Here is a 22683-nt window from a genome sequence, read left to right as displayed (position 1 = left end):
GCGAATCTTTCATTAAAGACTTACTTGTCCACTTTTCCTTCTGTGCTGTTCATAAGGTTCATTAGTTTATTTTGTACATCTTCTAGCATTTCTTTTCTGATCTCACCTGTTATGTCACAGCAAATAAACAAAAATTCAAACTTTGACACACTGTTGTGAAATTTACCAATAACACTACACTTCTGTAATAAAATTGTTATGGTGCATTTATGCTAATATTGTTATGGTGCTTTTAAATAAAAAACAAACCCATAAAACCTATTTGATTTTTTTTAAATAAGAAGTGTCAACTTAGTAAGTCATTATTATTTGAAACCATAAGCTAAAATTTTGGGAATGATAATGCTAAAGTACAGCAACACACAGAAACTAGATCCATTGCAGAAGATCTGATGAACTGCTCTGTTCTATGTAAAAAATATGCAACTGGAAAGAAACTCTAGGGCAACTGGCTAGCAGAGCAACATCAGCAACTTGTGGGTCTCTTCTGTTAGGACCTTTCCCACTCCTGTTACTGATGCAAGCTCTGAAAACAGCACGCTGGGACACACTAATGCACCCTAGAACCAGCACTGTCCTTCACCATTCAGTATGCTGGCAAGCAAGGCAGATATATGCAAGATTACCCATACTTTTGGGAACAAAGACACTTGGTTAAAAATGGGAGAGATGAAATGCCAAGTTACCATCAACCAAAGACAAAACTGAGAGGAAAATGGCAAACACTTTAGTCAGGCATCACAGCCTGCAAACAGAGTGAATAGGCCAGTACTAAATGTTAATGAATGTGAACTTGTCTAGGAGCGTGCTCAGAGTCACTGCACACATTTTCGGTCTCCTTTTCAATGCTGAATCTAAGTTCTGATGCTGTTCTGTAGTGGCTGCAATGAAATCTGTTCATTTAGATATCACAACACTGATAATGTCCTTCCTGGCCTAGACAAACACTCTGTTTTTCCTCATCAGAAACATGAAACAGGAACTATTAGCAGAGTAAGAGAGGAGTTTAGATTCTGCATTTATCAGTGCTATAGTTTTTCAGCTTTCTGAAACTCCTAACCTCTATTCAGGACCTGTCTACTGTCTACACACTTGAGCCTCATGCATCAGAGTCTTTAATAAGGGAGATACAAATGTAATAACCCATTTCTTTAAAAGGAGCCATGGCATGATATCGTTATATTCACTGTTGCCCAACAATTTCACAGCACCAACTTCTCTACAATTCTAAAACTCCACTAACATAAATTACTTGTTAACTCAAATACACCCAATTACCCCAATCATACTGTGTCAGTAACTCTTCTGGACTTCCCATGAAGCTCATAAAACTAAAGCTTATAACAAAGAAAAAAATTCTCCTAAAAGTTTTATTTGCCATAAATATTTTACAGCATTCCGACTGTAAGGAAACAAGACAAAAATTTTCTCTTTATAAAAATGCAGATATATTAGAAACTGGGTAGAAGTATCTGTTGTTCAAGTTTGCACAGCTTGTACAAAACCCAGAGTAATTTGCTAGAAAAACTTATCTCCCTTAAATCCTCAAATGAAGGATTTAAGAACACTGGCAGTTAACAAGTTCTCAGACAAGAAAGCAAATAATTACATACAAGGTACAAAGAATTCTTAGAAGATAAACTCCAAATGGCTTCACTTCAAGACAGCAAAAATGTAATTTCTCACCAAACTAGGGTTCAGCAAGATACTACCTCTGAAGACACTTTTTTCCTAATAAAAGTACAAGTAAGCCTTATTCACACACACAAGCTTGACAAATATAATATGGACTGTCCATGTGAAGACCAACTCTATCCTACATTTGTATAAGCTGACATGATCAACTTTTTTTCCAATAAGACTGAATGCTTATATCCAAATCCAAATGGGAAAATTGCTGATCAATTTAATTTTCCTATTATTTTAATGCTTCTTGGGCTCATGTTAATTAAAATTACTTAATTAAAAACAACAACAAAAGATACTTTTATCTATCTTGTAGTTAATTTCTAAAAAGCCCCCACATCTTTGTAGGAAGAGTGACTTTTATGAATTTTTACACCCTTCAAATCATCTGGGATGCATGAAAAACATTCCACTCCCGTTTCCACAACTTTCAATCCTTAGTAAATGCATGGCACAACTACGTTGACAAAACATGGTTCTCAATTAACACCAATAATTCCATGAGAATCCACACTGAGATTTTGTATTTATACACATCAAAGAGCCAGGCTGTGAAATGGATACAACCTAATATGCCCTATTTAAATACTCCATGTCTTTACACAAACATCTGACTTCACAAATATGAATTTTGTACAGTATAGAATAGAATGAACTAACCCGTGTTGTGCTGGGAACACACAGAGTAAGCTCCTTATTCAAAGCAAATTAAAAACCAAAGAAAAATATATATTTTATAACAATATTATCTTGTAACAACCACATCCATATGCATTGAAATCTACTCCAATAGTGTGACTGCTCTTCAGCACTCCTTTCTCAAAATACCAGGGTGAGGCACAGGAGAGTTAATCCGTGGTTTCAAGGTTTAAATTTACTTAAAATTATGCTACTTTGTAAATATGCTTAAATAGGACCCAAATAATTGAAGGAAAACATTGGTAATATAATTATAGAATGATAAGAGTTGCAGGAGCATACATAAAAGCTGAGTTATTTCGATCTCCATAGAGTAAAAGGGAATAAAAAAAGTTAAACTACTAATGCCACAAATAGATAAACAAAGAGTATTTGAAAACAAATTTTAATTAAATCTTACACTGTTGCTATTTTTCTACAAAACAAGACAGTTGTGTGTTGTTTTTTCAAGTTTTATTCATGTGATGAATTTTAAAATGAAACTATTAATAGTTCAAATACAATGTTACCGCTGTTTTTTATTTTTTCCTGTCAAAAAGATTTATATGAAAGAAGGTCAACTTTTAAGGACCACTACATAGCTATATTCCATCCACAGTGACTATGCAACTCTATCATTAAATGTATTTTTTAAATGAAACATTTCCTTCTAAAATAGAATCTTACAGCTAAAAAGGACTTAAACACGTATTTCGGGTATATGAAAAGACTAAATAACAAAAAAGACCTGAGCCAAAATTCAGTATGGACTGCTCTAAACCAGACATTTACAACAGTCTCCAATAATTTGTTAACCATTTATGGCAATCCAGAAAACTGCATCTGGTACATCTTATACTTTTCCATTAAAATCACTTCTCCTGCCAAAAGAATCCATAAAGAAATCCTTCAAAAGATTTGGCCAACAAAACTGTGTCTGGGAATGTATTTGGCCAATTTTCAATAAGACATTATATGTTTTCTTGTGTAAATAGAGAAAATGAAGTGGTGTCTTTTTTTTCCCATAAAAATTATGATTTATTCTACAACAACATTAAACTGCTGTTTCCTTTATGCAACAATCTCATTTTAAATTTTTTTATCAAGAAAACTGCTTGCCAATACAACACAGTTTGATAAAATACTGAGGTTTAGTTTTCTCTCCGAGTTCAAACCTCTCCTGCTTTTATGTGCAAGGGTTTGCAATCAAAATTAAACAGTAATGGAGAGCTTCCCATTTAAGCTTGCCATATTTGCCTATTCCAAAGCTAATTTCAATCCAGAGTGCCTATGAATTTTTGCTGTAAATGTCTGCAGTGAGACAGATAGACAGATCCATTAAAAAATAATCAGTAGTTGTACATTCATGTAGTAGCTTGAAATTTAATTTGAATTCAGGGAGCACTCCTGTGATGTCCACTTGGATGCCAGATTGCACTTAGGCACTAAATTAAATTTAAGTAAGTACACATTCAAATATGTAGTGAAAAAGTCATATGTTTTTGTAGGGTTCTTGGTGGAGAAGACTTCCAAGTGATATTTCACACCAACCATCTGATTATAAGCTTCAAGAAAACATCACTTATTTCAAGAGTAAGACTAATTATAATTTACAAATGAATAGCAATAATTAGTTGTATATGCTCAGAGCAAGAGTCACCACTGCATCCAGCTGAGATGACAGTCACATCTGTGCAAGAGCTGCTCCCTCTCTTACCAATTGCACACCCTTTCTCTTTATCTCACTGTATTCCTGTGTCTATGTCAAATATGATAGCTAACTACTTTGGAAGATCTGACAACATTTGGTATTCCACAGACTTGTAAAAAACACACTAACAGAGCTAAATCAAGGGCTCTGGTATTTACAGGTTTTCTTTTGAGAAAGATCCCTAACAGAAGGTAAACATACCTTTTCATATCTGCTTTATAAACAACGAAGTCCTCAAAACGTGGCAAAGAATTACTCTTTTCCGCATAGTATATGAATTTTGGTAAGTTTCTAGGAATACTATATTGTCTCCTCAGCTGAAATGTTTTAAGTAGAAATAAATAAATGTAGTTACCTTCTTTCTTAAGCTCTTCAATCTGCTCCTCTTTGATGTCAAGCTGCTCAGTAAGCCTGGATGCTGCATCCAGGGCAGTATTTGCCTCTTCTAAACTTTCCTAAATAGAGGGTAAGAAAGGGACAAAAAGAGAAGCAAGAGAGATCACCATCACAACGACGTTAATACAACACACATCAAACATAACACATGCAGAGACTTCAATCACTTGTTCTTTTGAATAACTGGATTGTAAACATCTTCAGAAAATGGATGGTCAGCAGAGGAATGGTACTTTGCTTGTTCAGTCAAGAACTAGCATTCAGTTTCCTAGGGTTCAATTTCATTATTCGACCCACCTGCAGTGATATAACTTTTTCTTCTAGGTTTTCTGCTTTTTTCTTCCATTCTGCACTCTGTTTTTGGTGTCTCTCCAGCTCTGCTGAATACAGAGCTTTTTCTTCTAGAGGGTTAAAAATACAAAATGAAACAAAAAAACCCTTAATTAAGAACATTTAACTCTTTTTGGGATATGCAATTTGCAAAACCTCAGCATTATCCTATCTGGTGTTCATAAGGTAGAGGTGGAATTAGCATTTTATAAATGGGATACTGATCACCAGCTTTCACAGGGCCAGAATTGTTTTTATAAGAATTTTAAATGTCAACAGATTCTGAAATTCAGGCTACCAAGAGGAAACCAGGGAACTACTGTTTCAAAAGAGCAAAATATGTTAACTATCCCAGATGGAAAGTGCTTGTTGCAATCTTTGCTATTTCTTGACAAACCTTACCCTGTTGAAACTGCTCTAGTACCATCTGCAGGTTGGCCAGTGACAGTGCATACTGCTTCACTTGGTCCTGGGAGATGGTCAGCTGCATCACAGTTTCATCTCTCTGCTTGGTAACCAGGTTTAACTGCTCTTGCAAAGATTCAACTTGCAGGCTAGCCTGATGACTTAATGAAAATAAAATACATTATTTAGGAAGGCAACAATAGAAGTTATCACAGAGAAAATTAAATCCCAGCAGAAACAGTTCCGCACGAATTTTTCAGCTCAACTTCTAAAATTGAAGGCATTTTTTCCCTGATCCCTCTTTAAAAACAAATGAACAAAAAACTCACCAAAAAAACCCCAATCCAACAACAGATTTTAAGTAAGTCTGGCAATAAGATTTTGACAATCAAAAAAACCCCACACCCAAACAACTGCTTTTGTTTGAAATGCATTAGGAAAAGAAAAAAAGTATCTGTAGATGTTGCTCCATACTAACAACTGAACACCTCATTTAACTTCCCATCATGCAGAAATATTATGAACCTGATCCCCTCCTATGCCAGTCTTTTTAGAGAGTGGCATATCAGGTGGGAAATAGGCAGTATTTCTTAAAAGGTATTTGAAAAATTTATGAAGAATTAAGTAATATTGATTTCACACAACCATCTCCAACACTTCCACCTTCTCCACAATTTTTCACAATGAATTCTGCTCAACTCAGAAATCTCTTTACTGAGAAAGTTAAGAGCAGAATCCATCTTTGACACTTAAAGAAAAAAAAAGACTGCAGCTACATATATATTTTTTAATTAAAAAAACTTTTTCATTTCGACAACTGTAATAACATGAAAAAAGAATTCTTTTGCCTAAAGTAGCCAACATTTGTTTAAATAAAATAATAAAGCAGTAAAGATAAGCCTTGAGTAATTTAAATATTTGGCGTTTCATTCTCCTGGCTGAAAATCATGTTTATGGCAAATAAATAAGAACACATGATTGGCTCTAGCCTCCCAGATTCTGCTACCCATGAGAGTTTTATTTTCTCAAGTGCTTAGAATGTTGTGGAATGGCAACTCAGCAAAACAGAGCTGCCAGTCTACTTAACTAGGATATTTAAAAGGCTACCTGGCATTTTCCACTGCAGTAGATGAGGACACGAGTTTTTCCTCCAAAACCAAAACCTTCTTTCTTAGCTTGACCTCTCTGTCTTCTGCAGCCAAAGCTTCTCTCGTGTAGGAATCTTCCATTTCTAAAAGGTGATTCCGTAACCTCTCCAGCTCCTGATTCAGGCGCTGCTCTTTCTCGTGCAGATGCTGCACCTGTGTACAACACACCTTAAGTTGCTTGTACTATCACTTTCCATAAAAACAATGTAAGCAAACAGAACACATGTCCATTGAAGCACATTGCATGTGTATCGATTTTAAAACCTTTTAACTAGTGACTGCTATTAAAAACAGTGCAGAAAATACCACAGATGGAATTTCTTACTCTTTATTTCTTGCAACTGTAAATTATTTAGTGGCATACCTCACTCTGCAGGGCACTGCTCTCCATTTGCTTCTGTTTGAGTGCTACCATGACTTGGTCTCTCTCTTGCTGAAAAGTAACAGCCTTTTCCTGCATTGACTTAACTTCATTTAACAGCTGATTCAATTCTCCTGTCTTGCCCTGTTGAAGACACAAACAAACATTTCAAACACGGCCAACAGTTTTACCAAAAGAGATACCATCTTTTCTCTAAAGAGTGTAAAGATGCTACTGATCTAACAAGGAAAAGGGCAGGACATCTATGGCCTTACAACACAGAAAAACATTCAGGAAAAATATTATTTTGAGGTTATTTCATTCACATGTTACATGACAAAGTAAAACTTGTTGCAAGAAGACACTATACAGGGCATTGCCTTAACTGACTGCTGTGAACAGATACCAGCTCTCTTAAACAAGGGACATATATTATGTACAAAGTGTCTCAGACATCTGATACTTGAAAATTTCACTCTTCCCCCAGTGTTTGGAATCTGTTCTCTGTAACACCCATTTCTCAGGCCATGCCCAAGTAAAGCATCAGCCTGGGTAAGTCAGCTTGTCTGAACTTAAAAACACTAAACACACAAAGAAATCTTTAAAAACAAACCATAAGGTGACCTCACTTCAAAGATTAGCCTTCAATGAATCACAGTAATGTCCATCACATTTTCAGGTGTCAACTTTCCATGAATAAAAAAAATTTCCTACAACTTTACACTAGCATATAAAGAAGTGTGACTGTGTCAGTTACAAAATTCACACGTACATGTGAATGAATTTCAGTTATTTGAAACCTTCCAGCCTGCTCCTTCATTTGGTTTCATATGTTGCTTTGAAAGAAGTTATTTTTATCGAGTATGTTGGACAGAAGTAAACCAATCTTTGGTTTTATCACTAACACTTAAGCGCTTCAATTATTAGCTTTTATTAATCAAGTTAAATATAGTAAAATTCTTCTTGCAGTAGAACCATAAACCTTCAGGCAAATCTTCTTTTTATGTCATGCTATCTTTTGACACATGCAGACACACAAAATTGCTTGACTATTACTTTTCCTGGTTCTGCATGGCAAACACAAAGTGTGTAACAGGAACTTCTCCGATTTGTGCAATAAAAATGTGTAGACAAATGTTCCATGCTTGTGAAACCAGAAGCCTTTTCACCAGAGATTGGAAGGGTGCAGGCAATGACAGGCAACACAAAGAACCCAGCCAGACACTGCACATTTTCATGAGTTAGAATAAAAAACCCCAAAATAGTAACACTGTCAATTTGTAAAATATTAGTGTATTTTATACGGGCAAGACTGTTGAACATAAGAAGTCTCAAAGCTATTTTTCACAATTTAACTGCACTTTTGAGACAATAAACCTTTTCATCACAATTTTACAGTATTTCCTTAGAAGCCTCTGCTATGAGCAAATGGAGCTAAACATCTGTCCTAAGTCAAACTTCTTCAAAAAAAAAAATCCTAGTTTTTCACATGTATTATGGCAAAGTTGAGACTTTCAAATTATAAATTTAAAAAAGACACACACTGTTAAATGTAATTAATATTTTGGTTTTCCAAATACTTTACACTGCAGATATAGCATAGCTATAGCTATGTTTGAAAATGCTTCAGAGATAGATGTGAGGGTGGTGAGACACCACAATAGCCCCACAACAGGGACTTTGAGCAACCTGGTCTAGTGGGAGGTGTCCCTGTCCATGGCAGGGGGATTGGAACAAGATTATCTTTAAACTCCCTTCCAACTCAACACATTCTATGACTCTATGCGTTTTTTCTTATACTTACAGTGCAGGAGAAAACTTAATGCCAAGTTACTTAGAAAGAGTTTGTATAAATACCACTCTCTGGCAGTGGGTAATGCTCATAACCTTGTAAAATGAAATGGGGTTGCCAAGGACAAGAGGGAGAATAAGCACAGTATGCATCAAGTCATAGAACTGTAGGACAAATGGCAACCAGATCCAAAGAGACCTGGGCAGTACAGAGGAAAGAAAAAATTATCTGTTTAGGATTAATTACCAGAAAAAACTGCCCACTAGGCCACACTCACTTTCAGTGCCTAAGAGCAAACCAAAAATATCTGCACCCTGGAGTTCTGCTGTCAAGTGTTTGTCAAAAATACAGGAAAACTGTATTTGCACTGTACTTAACACCTATTTCTCAAAGAGAAGTGCCAATTCATACATGACTTCATTAACTCCAGCAGCAGTTCATACAACACGGTGTAGCAATGATGTCATTTAATTTCTTGCTCTTTTTAAAAAGATTCTTCTTCAAATTACAGACATGGTAATTAATAAGCCACTGCAACTTTTCTCTGAATACAAACTTTTTTCAAAGTATCAATTTTTCCATATGTCAAATTGTTGAGAAGAAACCACTAAATCACTGTGTCCAATTTTTTTTTTTTTTTAAATGGAGTCTCCCCATTCATCTCACTGAGATGTTGTAAAGCAATCCCACCGGAATAACAAACACTTGAGGAAAGTACATTGGGAAATTAGTTGTGCTGGCTAGCTCTGCAGAAGTTTGAGCATCATAAATTCAGTAAAAATCACACTTCATGAACGGGGCCAAAGTAAAATATTAAACAGCTGTTCAGTAAATAAGCAATTTCCAAATAAATGAAAAACATAGTTTATGGTTGCACAATTAACAGATAACATTGTAAACCACTCACCTGCTGACTTTTATATTTTTTAATTTTGCAGAGGGAGGATTTTTGATGAATGTAATGCAGTAAGGACTCACAAACATATTTCAGGCAAACACTTGAGGGTTACGTGTACACAAAAACACATTACCATATGACTAATTTTAAAAGATAGTCATAAATATGAATGGACATACCTGTTCCTTCTCTTTCAACAGCTTCTCAAAAGCAAGAGCTTTTTCCTTCATTGAGTGAGACTCAAACTCTTTCTCTTTCAGCATCATTGAAAATTGCATATTAGTTTCCTGAAGTGCACGGAATTCTGTTTCTTTTTCCCTACACCTTGCAACTATGTTTTCATTTTCTTCTTTCAGTTTTCGAATATCCATTTCTAAAATTAAATTTCTTTCTTTTAGATTAGTCACGGCTTGCTTCAAAAGCTCATTTTCATTTTCTTTGTTACTAAGATTTTCACTCACAGAAAGCAACTGATCACTTTTAGATTTAATTAATATGTCTTTTTCCCTAAGTGATTTCTGTAAGACATCATGTTTTTCTTTGATCTGCCTCATCTCTGACTCAGTCCCTTCTTGACTCTTTCTTTCAATCTCTGATGCTGTAGCAACAGAATCAGATAATCGCTGATTGTTTTCCTGGAGAGTCCTAATAGTTGACTCTTTTTCTTGCAACTTTTTCTTCAGTTGTTCCAACTCATTTTGAAGGAGTTTACACTCATCACTGAGTACTTCAGGAGGACTGTGTTGAACACTTGAAAGCTGTGAAATGGTGGAAGCTGCTGCCAGAGATGGTGTTACCAAATCAAGTTTACTCAGGAGAAGATCCTTGGTGTTATAAAGCTGTCCTATGCTGTGCTGAACTTGTGCTAATTCCTGACTAAAACTTTTCAGCTTTTTCTCATTCTGTTCATAACTCTGAATCAAGCCATTATAATCTACCTGCAGCTTTGAAGTACTATCACTTTCAACTGAAATTTGTGCTTGAAGCTTGTGTAACTCTTCTTGGAGATGAGCTGACTCATGTTGCATGTTCTGAACTGTGGTTATTACTTGTTGTTTCCACTCTTCCATTTTCTTTACTTGCTGTTTTAGTTTATCACGTTCTTGTAGAAGTTCCTCAAACTGGTTACTGTTGACACCTCCTGACCCGTTATCAGCACCTGTGCTGGATGTCTGCAAGACAGTCAATAAGGTTTGACATTTTTGACTTAGAGCATCTATTTCGATATCTTTTTCTCGAATGATACGGGATAAATTCTGAATAGTTTCTCTAGACATGTCTTGACTGCTGTTTTCAGATCTGTTAGATAACTTTTGATTCTCCTCTTGCAACCTCACCAAAGCTGCTTCTTTAGCAGCAACCATGTCCATGATGTTACGATACTCTGTTTTTAACTGACTGTTTTCTCTTGTCTTTTCACTTAGAACTGCTAATACTTGTTCTCTTTCCCTAACATAAGCTTGGAGCTGCTGCTGAAGACCAAGAACATCCTGCCTATAGGAAGCTGAGGAAACTCTAGCATTGAGAGCCTGTATTTCTAAATCCTTCTCTTGAATGATCCGAGTAAGTTTCCCAACTTCATCCTTAGACAACTGATCAATCTGCTGACTTAGAGAAACATTCTTTTCATTTAGAAGCTTAATCTCCATCTCCCTTTCTTTGATACCTTTCACCAATCTTTCAATTTCAGCTTTAGATAAGTCATGTTTTTCATTTCCATTTTCTCCATTAAGAGTCTGAACTTTGGTTTCCTGAAAAAGATCAGAAGAATCAGTCTGAATAATCTGTCTCTCTTTGTGCAACTGAGTTTTAATTTGTTCAATTGTTTTCTGCAAATTTTTAATTTCCTCATCTTTCTCTAAAAAGAGTCTTTCATGTGTGACATTCATTTGCTCACACTGAAATCTGGACTCATCTATTTCTTTTCGCTGCTCCTGCAATGACTGCTGAAGTTTCACTGTTGCTTGATTCTGATCTTCTATCGTTTTTTTGTGAACTTCTATTTCTTCTTCAAGATTATTCCTTATCATTTTTAACTGTGTTACCTCACTTTCCAGTTCAATAATAATATCTAAAGTTTTAGGCTCAACCACAGGCGTGGATCTACTTTGTTGGTCCTTGAGGCGTTCAATTTCTTCTTTCAAATGATTATTTTCTTCCTTCATGACTGCAAGACTTCTGTCTTTTTCCTCCAAGTTCTGTTTGAAGACATCCTGCTTTTTTGAAACTTTCATATACTCCTCAAGTTCCTGCTTCACCTGTAAGGCTTCATTTTTGTATTTTTCAATAAATACCTCTTTCTCTTTTAAGAGATCTGTCAACTGCTTTTGTCCTCCTAAGCTAGTAGTCAACATCTCTTTTGTTTCCTGATGGTCAGCTTCCATCTGCTCAATGCTACTCTGAAGTTCAGCAATCTTGAAGTCTTTCTCTTGATGGAGCTTAACCAGGCGCTCGTGTTCCAGCTGCAGTGCAGTGGTATCCATACTGCGGGCGTTTGATAACTCCTCAATAGTTTGCTTATACTTATGTGCTTGTTCCAAAAGCCTCTTCTCTGCCTGGTTTAATTCGCTCTCTAACTGTCTTTTTTCCATTTTCAAAGCCTCCACAACAGTGTCTTTTTCCAAGTAAACTTTATTTTTCTCAGAAATGGTATCACTTAACTCCTGTTTTAGTTCTTCAATGGCTGCTATGAGCTTTCCATTTTCTGTTCTGAGATCAGACAGAGACTTCTCTAAGTGTTCATTTGCTTGTTTATTTTCTGAAATGTCATTCTGTAATTTTGCAATTTCTACTTCTTTTTCTTTCAGAATCAGACCTTGACAAGCATAGTTAGATTCCTCATTACTTTTTTCTGTTAACTTGCTCAAGGATACATGAAGTTCCTCCTCTCTTTCTTTTAGTCTCTGCTGCAACTCTCCAATTTCTTTTTTACTATGTGAATTATAGTCTTGGGCTTTCCTTAGTTGTTCCTGAAGATTTTTAATATTATCTTGTAGCTGCTGCTTAGTTATATGCAAATCATTAAGCGCATACGAACATTGGCTTAGTTTTTCTTTCTGACTATCTAACTCTTTAATAATTTTCATCTTCTCAATTTCTAATTCTGATACTTTCTTTCTTTCAGAATCAACATCAAATTTCAGCTGTTTGATGATACTATCAGTTTCTGTGTGTTGTTTTGAGAGCTGCTCTTTCAGTGTAATCATATGCTGAAATGAACATAAAGAAAAGAATTAATTAGAACAGGAGAACTAGATGAACTATGCATTTCATTTTCATCCTCTAAACAATAAAAAAAAAATCGAGAAGAAACAAAAATGTTTCTTAGTTGCCAACATAAGTCAGCAAGTAGTATCAACTAGTCAATGCTCAGTTAATTAAAACCAAGTATCAAATACAGATAGATTACACTTCACAAAAAAAAAATCTCCCCTAAAAGAACTCTAACTACTTGATCAAAGAAAATAAAAAAAAGACTACCTGAACTGCCAGAATTTGTCAAGACAGTTCAAATGCAGCAAACACTCAGTGCTTAAAAAAAGGGCGGCACTACATTTAAAATAGCTGTATATTCAATTTTCAACTTCTTGTTTGAGCTTATTTTTAAACAAGACTTGCTTGGATTCATTTCACAGGAAGAACTTTAAGTGTTCAATTCCATGTAGTAAACCAATCTTGAAAACAGATGGCTTGCAACTCTTAAGTTTACAGGTCAAATATATCGGAACCGTAACAAGAAAGTATAATTTAATTCTGATTTCATACAATTGGTGACCTTTTTAACTCCACAAATGCTTGTATTATAAAGAACTTGCAATTAAGTAACTTAAATATTCAACATAATTAAAAATTATGAAAGGAAGAACGTTTAAAAAAAAATCATTCATGTAATTCAGACAGATCAGAATATTAGCAGGTTAAATTCCATCAGAAATCTTGCAATGAAAAATCAGGTACTATTTAACTGGACTTTGTAAAGTAACATCTGTTATAGATAGCTGACATGCTGTATTATTTCTTTGTCCATAACAAGGGGGTTCCTTGCACTTCAGAATTTCACACTGAGATGACAGATATGGAGAAACACTGATCCCAATATTTTTTTAAGCCTCAGAGGATAACTTTTATTTCCCTGCTATCTATGTTCAAAGATCAACTTAAAAGATAAACTCACATAAATAAATGTTAAACATTTATTTAGCAGTTTAATAATTAGTTGCATTATTTATTACCTGAGTAGCTTCTTGATTCTGCTTATCTAGTTCTTCCAACTCCGCTATTAATGTTTCTCTTTCAGCAATGCTTTCATCTAATTCATGTTCTTTCCTTTCCAAATCTTGTCTTAACTGATTTAATTCTGAATTCTGATCCTCTGTATTCGGAGAAAGAATATTCTCATGTTTATGTTGTGCACTCGTCAGTTCCTTCTCAAGTCCCTCAAGACAAAAAAAAATTATAAATATTAGACTTTATCTTCGTGAAATTTATGAACTGTTTTGATTTGAGATTGTTTCCTTTCCCCTCCTCAACTAAAAGCAAAGCATGCATTTTCATGTCAGAATTTGTAAGCCTATATGAATACTACCCCAGTTAAAAATTCTTCATTGTGAATTATTTGTCTCTACCATTCACACATACACACTTATTTCCTCATCACTTCGTTTAGGAGTGCAGTTTATAAACTTCTGCACAAAAAGCCATGGTACAGTAAGAAATTATATCCACCTCTGAGAAATGGACTGACAGCTGGGATAAACTACCATATCTGCATGAGACACTCTAAATGTGGAATGATGCATGGGGAGACAGGAAGTTTTAATCAAGGGCACCTGAATAACATCATTATGAAAAATGCTATGGGAACCCTTGAATGCATGCAAAAAAACCACAGAAGACCTCAGTTGAAAGATACTTTGGATACAAAGCAAACTAAACCAAATCTCTCAAGTCTGAGAGTTTATAAAGGACCAAGTCACCCATGACAAAAACTAAAAGTGTGTTCCAGAGAAACTGCGTGTTCCACTGCTATACTTCATCAGCAAGATGGAATGTAGTATTATTACACTACTACATAGAAGAAGAGAGATATTTTACAACTGATGTGTCAAAACTGAAACATCCTAAAGCAGAAGTAGAAAATGACACATTTTACAGAATGTACTATTAATACTTTAAAAATATATATTACAGTTGTCTAAATAACAACGAGATACGTGGAACTCCACTAGTTTTCTTTAACAGAATACACTGTGGAGTTTCATAAATCAAAATGTATTGTTTCCATCAATTCCATGTGCAATTATAGGATTAAACAAGAATTATTTCCTTTTACATTACAATGTTATTTATGTAGAAGTGTGAATGCTCAAAAAACTATATACTATATATAGTTTATATATACTATATAGTGTATATATATACTATATATATACACTATATAGTATATAGTATATATATATACACTATATAGTATATAGTATATACATATGTACTACTATAGTGCCAAAATACGTGTTTTCCATCAGTTACTACTGTTAGGAACTTTTCTGTTGGTTTAATTTAGAAATTGCTTTACCTGATTTAAACTGGAAAGTCTTGCTATTTCGTTTTCTGCTTCTATAAAAGAAAATGAAATAAAATACATAATTTTACTACTTTTCAAACTATGATAAAACCAAATCATTCTCCCACCTTGCCCCTACAGAACTCTGCTGCTCAGAAGAGAATACTTTCACAGCATTTTGTGACAACAAGCACAAGTGCTGTCAAGTGTACCATCAGTCACCACTGCAAAGCAGCATGTTACTTTTACAACTGATTCCCCATTAGGAGGACTTTGGTACTGCAGCTTATCAGTTATGCAATATTAAAGTATTTTCTACCTACATATATATTTATTGAACTGGCACGTGACAGTGTTTCCTTAAGGAGAAGATATTAGCAACCGAGTGCCTTTATACACACAAAAGAAGTACTTTCAGAATTTAAATGAACAACTGCTATTGAGGCTTACTTACCTTTAAAGAAAAAAACCCCTACCAAACCATTGGCAGACATGATTACTTACCCTATCAGAAACCCCTGTGATAATCATGCTAGCCCTAATTACATCTCCTGCTTAGCCTTACTTTAATGGATAATGCTTTTCTAAAGCAGCAACATTTAAAAGGTACATATTCTCATATTCTATTCCAAATTTATAAAATATTGAGTTTTAAAAGTGAAAGCCTGTGAAAATATACGAAAAATAAAAAATCTTAATAAAAAATCATAATATTAGTACCTGATAATGCTTGCTGTAGTCTGACAACATCTTGTGGTAATGATGTCTTTGACTGGAGCTTCTCCTGTTTGTTCAGGAGAGCATCTTGCTCTGCCACAGATCTTTGAAGCACACTAAACTCATATTTAAGCTTTTCATAATCTTGTGCTAGTTGAATTTTTTCTAGCTTCGCCAATTCTTGCTCTTTCAGAAGATTTTTGTTTTCTGCTTTGGCAGAAGACAATTTGTGATTTAACTCTCTTATTTCATCCTCAACCTGCAACTCTGCCGCTTTTCCTCCTTGTAGACTCTGAGTATTTTTTTTCTGTTCAGTAATTTTAGAGTCATCCATGGCATCAGTGCTCACACCATCTAAAAGGCAAAAGATATTGTTTGCAATATTAACCAAAACCATCACTCTAGATCTTCTACTTAAGTCTCTTCTTCCACCTTTTCTCCTGACAGAGGGAAATAGCCTAAAACGAAGACACGATCATCATCAACAGAAAGCTTACTTAAATAGGTTTAGCATTTGGGGCTGTGCTATACATGTTACAGGTTTGTTAAGTAGCTTCTTGAATACTTAGATATACCTGGCTAAAAATAATTTTAAAAGGTAAGGGTTGCAAGACATATTTTGTTTGCAATTTAACTAGAATATACTTGATCCCCACCTCTCTTGGTGAGGAGATGATAGAAGGTAATTTATCAGGGCTTGGAATCCCTCAATTTTCTAAGAACAATTTATCAAATGCCACCTAATTCAAATTGATGCAAAATCTATTTATAATTTAATTAATTAAATTTCAAAGGTTTGCCAAATGATTGCTATAGAGAAAAATTCGCTACAAATAATTTGCTAAATGATGCACAAAATTTTTCCACCTGAAGAAAAACATTTTTCAGAAATAAGGTTTTTACAGATACATCATACTATCATGACATCCATATTTTTGTACAATCCTCTGTAATTTCCAAGTCAGAACATACAAAAAGGCATCATCAAGAGTGAACAGAAAAAAAATTAAATGAAAGCACACTGCTTGTGAATTCACTTCACTTGCCCCTGCCCCAGTCCCTATTATGTTGTCAGACAGAATAAACTAAACAAAAATATAAAATATTGTACTTCTTCAAAAGCGAGCAGTATTTATTTTGCAGATAACTGGTAATGCAATAAAAAAAGGATTTCTGCCTTTGACTTCATTAAATTAGGCCTGCTGGTGTATGTACGTGGAGTAAAAACAATTACATCTTAATAGGCATCTGATTTTAAGAAAAAATTCCTTATCAGTACTACCTTAGAAGTAAAGGGGCTGTGAGAATACTTCTCTTCGTACCAAGAAGGGAATGGATCTCTCATTCCAGGAGAGTACATACTCTTTAAGAAGTCCAAGTTTTAACAGATAACAAAGTAGAGGTTTACAAGCAAATCTTATATATTTGTGCAAAGAAGTCCCTAGAGGAAACCTACCTGACAAGGGTATTTTTAGGGAATGTGAAATACCTACAAGACAACAAAAAGTTCTCTGTGGGAACTAATGAGCTTCTCCTACGTTGTAGTCCCACCACAGACTGGTCCTTACAGCAATCACAGTTTGGTTTGCGCTGGAAGGGACTTTAAAGATCATCCAGTTTCAACACCTGTGTCATGGGCAGGGTTGCACCCACTAGATCAGGTTGCTCAGGGCCCTATTCAACCTGGCCTTGAGCACTTCCAGAGATGAGGCATCCTCAACTTCTCTGGGCAACCTGTTCCAGTGCCTCACTACCCAATCCTTGAGCTTTCCGAAGTAACCCAATTGGCACAGAGTACTTCTCACAAAAGTTATGTGCTGATATTTTCTTATCTTCAATTCTATATGTCTCATCCACACCTATATTCAGTGTAAGTTGAAAAAAAACCTAGAAAGTGTATAATTTAGAGCACAATGACTGATATGTATATCAGATTGATATATGCCAGAGATGAAACGCTATCATTTCAATGTTCAAGCCAACCAGAGTGAATATAAGACACAGGACAGGACACAAATATCTTAAACAGAAAGCTGAAATGAAATTGAAATTTGAATTCCTACACATCATGTATTTGGTATCTACTACACTGCTACGTGCATATTCAATGCATAACCACAATTCACTCTACATGAAATGAAGAAGAAAGCATGTGGTAACAAAGACCTTGCTGCAATCGGTTCTCAAGCTCTTCAATTCGCTCTTCATATTCACTCAGTTCTTCTCTGTGTCGACGACTTATCTCTACTAACTTCTGTCTGTGTGCATCCTGCAATACTGACAGTTCATGCTGATGTTCATCTATTTCTTGACTTAAATTCTGTTTGAGCTCCTAAAAAATATCATTAGAGAAACAAAATGGCAAAATATAGGACAGCATCTTATGAAAAAACAATGTAATAAAAAGTAAGATGTTTTCCCCAGTCAAATTAAAGGATTTATTAAAAGAACCTCTCACAGGACACATCAAGTTTCTTGATTTTTGTTGATCAGGATTTTTTAAACGTTTAATGAAATTCCTTTAAAAATTATGTTTTTACAAATAGTATGCTCTACACAACAGCAAATATTAAACCAATGTAGAGAGATCACAGGTGTTACAAAGGAAGTGGATACACTAGGACATATTTCCAGTAACTTTCAGGGATGACAGCAAATTCGTATTTTGCATCTTCAATGAAAAAAAGGCAAGATGTTTCTAAGAAAGGAGAAATTATTTTCTGTTTCAGTTTCATAACTCACCAACAGCTTCACAAAGTGATTTGCCCTCATAAATACTAATGTAATTTTGTAAAGCTTACATACTGTATTAAATCATACAAATACCCTTTCTCAGAGTAACTGTTTTTAAATATTGTACTGCTGACTGAAATACTGCTGTGCTATTACATGCCCACATGCATTTTTAATCATGTAAGTGCTAGTGGTAGTTAAAATATTTACAAGTCATGTGACCATATGCAAAACCACGAAGAATAAAGGCTTAAGAAAAGATGAGTTTGTCATCTTACCTTAACAATATTCTGCAGTTTGCATATTTCACTTTGTTCAGCATCATCTGTGCCTTGCACTTTTGAGGACTGAAAAAAGAAAAACAACATATCCATATGAAAATTATGATAAATATGTGTATTTTTCATGTAAGTGCTTCCTCTATTGATACTCAAAAGTAGAAAACAATCAAGCTAACATGAAGCAAAACCAAAATCCACAGTAATTTTGATTTTTAAAAAAAACCGTTATAATGGAAACATTTTAATTTTTCATGGATTTTTATTATTACATGCATATGTGTAAAAGTTTGGAGTGTGAGGTATTATTGCATGTAATAAGGCAACAGGGTTGCTTAATTTTGAGTATTTCCACATGGGAAAAGCATACCTCTGAAATCAGGCTATACCTTGAAAAATGGTGATCCACATCACCAACAGCTTGAAAGATTATACTCTTTCTTGTCTCAACAGACCATAAATTATAACTGACATATCAAGGACTGAGAGAAGAGCAAGTAAAACCAGTATGCAAGTATCCAACTATTACTTTGAACAGTACTGTGCTATCAATATAACATCAATACTAGAGCCAGGAAGAAGGAAAATATTTTTTTGAAAGGATGCACAAAAATGAAACCCTGAAGCAGCATTCTAACCAAATGGTCATAAAACCCTTTACCTAACTTGACAAATTATGCATAAAAGCACCACAAAAAAGCATATGGAAGTCAGTCACTGGATGTGTCCCCAGTCATGTGTCAGCAAGAGGTTTCAGCTTTTCCATTGAAATGTATTCCTTCTAGAAATTTTTCAGTATGAACTCTTAAAACATCCACTCCAAAACCACCAAATGCAATGGAAATGATAATTTGGAAGGGAGAGGGAAAGGCAAAGTAGAGGAAAAACCACTCACCACTGCAATCTGCTTCCAGTGGTCAACCTCAGATTCGAGCCTCAAAACTTCATTGGACAATCTGTTTATCTCTTGTTGTGACCAGATTATATCTCCAAAATCCATGTCATCTCCTTCAAAACCTGAGGAATGTCTGACCCCTGGAACATAGGAAGCTGAGGCAGTGGCTGGTGGCAGAACACCAGCTCCTAACTGTGCAGTCTGAGCAGCTGTCTGTACTTTCTGCAGTTGTTCCTGTAGCGCATTCTGTCTGGCTTTTAGATGGCTGATTTCCACCTGAATATACAAAATAAAATGCATTGTTTGAATAAGAAGAATATCAAAATACAGTTTACTTTTCTCTTTGTGGCGTTATGAAATATGAACAAACAACTCCCCCCCAGCAACAAATTACTGATCACTTTCACCAATAAAAAAAAAAAAGGAAAAAAAAAGAAAAAAGGAACAAAAAGCCCAAACACTCTCATAGCAGAGAAATGCAGTCTTAGCTCATGTGTTATAAAGGACACGTATTTTTTTTTTAGCAGTCAAGGTACACAAGTACTATAACAAGATTCAGGCTAACAGGTTATAAAAAAATTTAAATACATAAAGAGGGTATTCAGACATGAAAGTCAGGCAATACATGATGCCTCTCCAGTTGTTTTTATTACATTTTACTTCTTTTAACAACTCAGTGTATTGAAAATCTACATATTTGCAAGAGAGTGAAATTAGCTGCACGCAATTTTCTCATAAAAACTCTGTTATTGTATTTAAGAAGCAGAATTTTATACATCTCATTCTGCTTCCTCGAGCTCTCACATGCATTTATGAATAAAGCAGAAATAAAACTACATTTGTGTAACTCTAGGCACACTGGCAACTTTCTTCATTTAAAAGGCTATGAAATCTCATGTTACACAGTAGGTTATAAAGCTGGTGTTTCCATCATAGAGGGGCATTTTACAAATTTTGAAAGTTAGCTCTGTTCCCTTTAATTGTGTACGTTAAGATAAATAATGATATCTACAGACAAAATAACTGCTTCAAATAAGAATTTGCTCCTGTTGTCTTCCTTAAAGGTAACTGAATCAGAAATACAAAGCAGTTGAGTGTCATTTCTCACAGCGATCCCAGAAACAACAGAAATTCTGACAGCTGCACGACATTCCCAGAGAGTTTTCCCATCTCAGCTATCTCCCGACAGCTCTGCTTACATTACATGGCACAATGAAATATATGTCTTAGTTGACATTAACAAAACAAGAAACTATAGGTGTGACCAGTATTTCTACTGGAAGAGAACAGATACTATAACAAAGAACTTAAACACCACAACAGATAAATATTGGACATACATGAGATATTTTACTCTGTATCCTACCTCTTTCTGCTGAAGCTGATTGCGGTACTCTATAGATAACTGCTTTATTTGCAACTCTGCTGCTTCGTGCTTTTCTTCTAAGTCACTACAGACTTTTTTCAGCCTATCATTCTAGCAAAAATAAGAAATTAACCTTGGTTAACTCGGCACAGTTCTTAAAGAATCAGAAAAGCACAAGGGTAATGAACAGTAAAGAAGTAAATTAAATTGTACAGATTTCTCGTGTTATTTCATTCAAAAAACAAAGTAACAACAATGTCCAAGTGTGGGCCCAAAAATCAGGTTCACGTCCAAGCTTTCTGTTTTTATATGGCATGGACTCTGGCTCACTTTCAGATAAAAGTTTTGTGATGACCAGAGATAAATGTCAAGAATAAAAAAAAAAATAAAAGAAAATCAGGCCTGAATTACATCTTAGGAAGATTCGCAGGTGGAATTTAAGAACAGCCATAACGCACAAATTGGAGTTAATATCCAGTGTTATCTCTCCAACAGCAGCTGGCAAGAAACTAGAAAGAGCAGGAACAGTTATGTCCCCAAAATACTACATTAACTTCACAGTGCTCTTGAGGACTGAAGACATAAAAGAAAGTTATTGGTTTAGAGTCATAAATAAAGCCACAAGGCCAAGTCCTGTAAGTGCAGAAAGCCACCTTCCACAAGGGCACATGGGATTTGTAAACAGTTTTGGAAGCCCAGGAGCAGCCATAGCTACGTCAGAATGACCACAGGGTAGGGCAACACAGAGAGAGAACATCACCAGGGAACACACCCACCCTGTGCCTGAAGCTGCTGGTACAGTCAGGGATGCAGCAAAAGGCAAAAACTTGCACCACATGCATAATCCAATAACACAATGTATCTCCCTGACTGATGGCAGTTTGTCACAAAAAGTCACATTCTAATATCACAATCACCCTTGTTTCTAGATTTACCCAGGGACAAGCAATTTCAGTGCAATATTTCACCTTTATACAAAATAAATGTTATGTACTGCTTTTAATTACAATAGTGTTCCAAAGTTTCTTACTTCAAACTTTTGTGCTGCATTAATACTTTCTATTTCTCTGAGTCTAGAATTGGACACGTGGAGTTCCGTTGCTGCATCTGAAAGAAAGTGAAAATTTTCATTTTTATTAAAATCCTTTTAATCTGTTAAGTAGACAGCAGTTAAGAACAGCTATTAATACATATCTTACTTTACACTGCTTTAGGAAATTAGGAAATTAAAAAAAGGAAAGTAAGGAACTATTTAAAAAATGTTCTTTGGGCCACAAAGTACTTTAAAGTCTCTACAGATGAGTACTTGGATGCCACCAGATTTTTTACACCCTCAAGTCTAGCAATCAATCTATTACTCCGAAATTTTTAGGACACCAAAGTTGTTCTCAGCAGTATTTAGCAGTGAAGTACACCTGGAAGTAACTACTGAGCATCAGTACATCTCTTTGCACAAACTCATGCACAAATATGTGAACTGAAATCACAATTTATTTTTTATGAAAGCAAAACAAACACACCAGGTGACTGCATAGTTCAGGAGCCTAAGTTTCCAAACTAAACTAATATGGACTTTGAAATTTAAAACAATTCTAAGCAAGTCTTTCAGAAAAGAGAAAAAAAAAAGATAATTTCACACTTATAAGAACAAATTTCTCTCTTCTGAGCGTTTTACCTGTATTACCAAAAAACCCATCCATATGAGACATGTAGCATCAGCTTGCCA

The 22683-nt window shown here is 35.0% G+C and overlaps 1 protein-coding gene across 1 annotated transcript in view; it reads right to left on the bottom strand.

The window, feature by feature from the left end:
• Positions 1 to 22683, bottom strand: part of TRIP11 (thyroid hormone receptor interactor 11) — a 30213-nt gene that overhangs the window by 6000 nt on the left and 1530 nt on the right. Inside the window, exons 2-16 of the mRNA XM_051806588.1 lie at positions 21988 to 22064; positions 20958 to 21068; positions 19592 to 19867; positions 18697 to 18765; positions 17852 to 18017; positions 15689 to 16039; positions 14981 to 15021; positions 13638 to 13841; positions 9585 to 12614; positions 6719 to 6859; positions 6314 to 6507; positions 5204 to 5367; positions 4769 to 4872; positions 4431 to 4530; positions 25 to 106 (exon numbers count right to left, since the gene is read on the bottom strand). Coding sequence (XP_051662548.1) covers positions 25 to 106; positions 4431 to 4530; positions 4769 to 4872; positions 5204 to 5367; positions 6314 to 6507; positions 6719 to 6859; positions 9585 to 12614; positions 13638 to 13841; positions 14981 to 15021; positions 15689 to 16039; positions 17852 to 18017; positions 18697 to 18765; positions 19592 to 19867; positions 20958 to 21068; positions 21988 to 22064 — 5110 coding nt within the window. The remainder of the gene's footprint in view (positions 1 to 24; positions 107 to 4430; positions 4531 to 4768; positions 4873 to 5203; positions 5368 to 6313; positions 6508 to 6718; positions 6860 to 9584; positions 12615 to 13637; positions 13842 to 14980; positions 15022 to 15688; positions 16040 to 17851; positions 18018 to 18696; positions 18766 to 19591; positions 19868 to 20957; positions 21069 to 21987; positions 22065 to 22683) is intronic.

The sequence above is a fragment of the Manacus candei genome, unplaced genomic scaffold (assembly GCF_025592945.1).
Source record: "Manacus candei isolate 608988 ecotype Guabito, Panama unplaced genomic scaffold, ASM2559294v1 h1tg000067l, whole genome shotgun sequence".
NCBI lineage: Eukaryota > Metazoa > Chordata > Aves > Passeriformes > Pipridae > Manacus > Manacus candei.
Note: the sequence above shows the minus strand (reverse complement) of the source record. Positions and strands in the feature narration are given on the sequence as shown.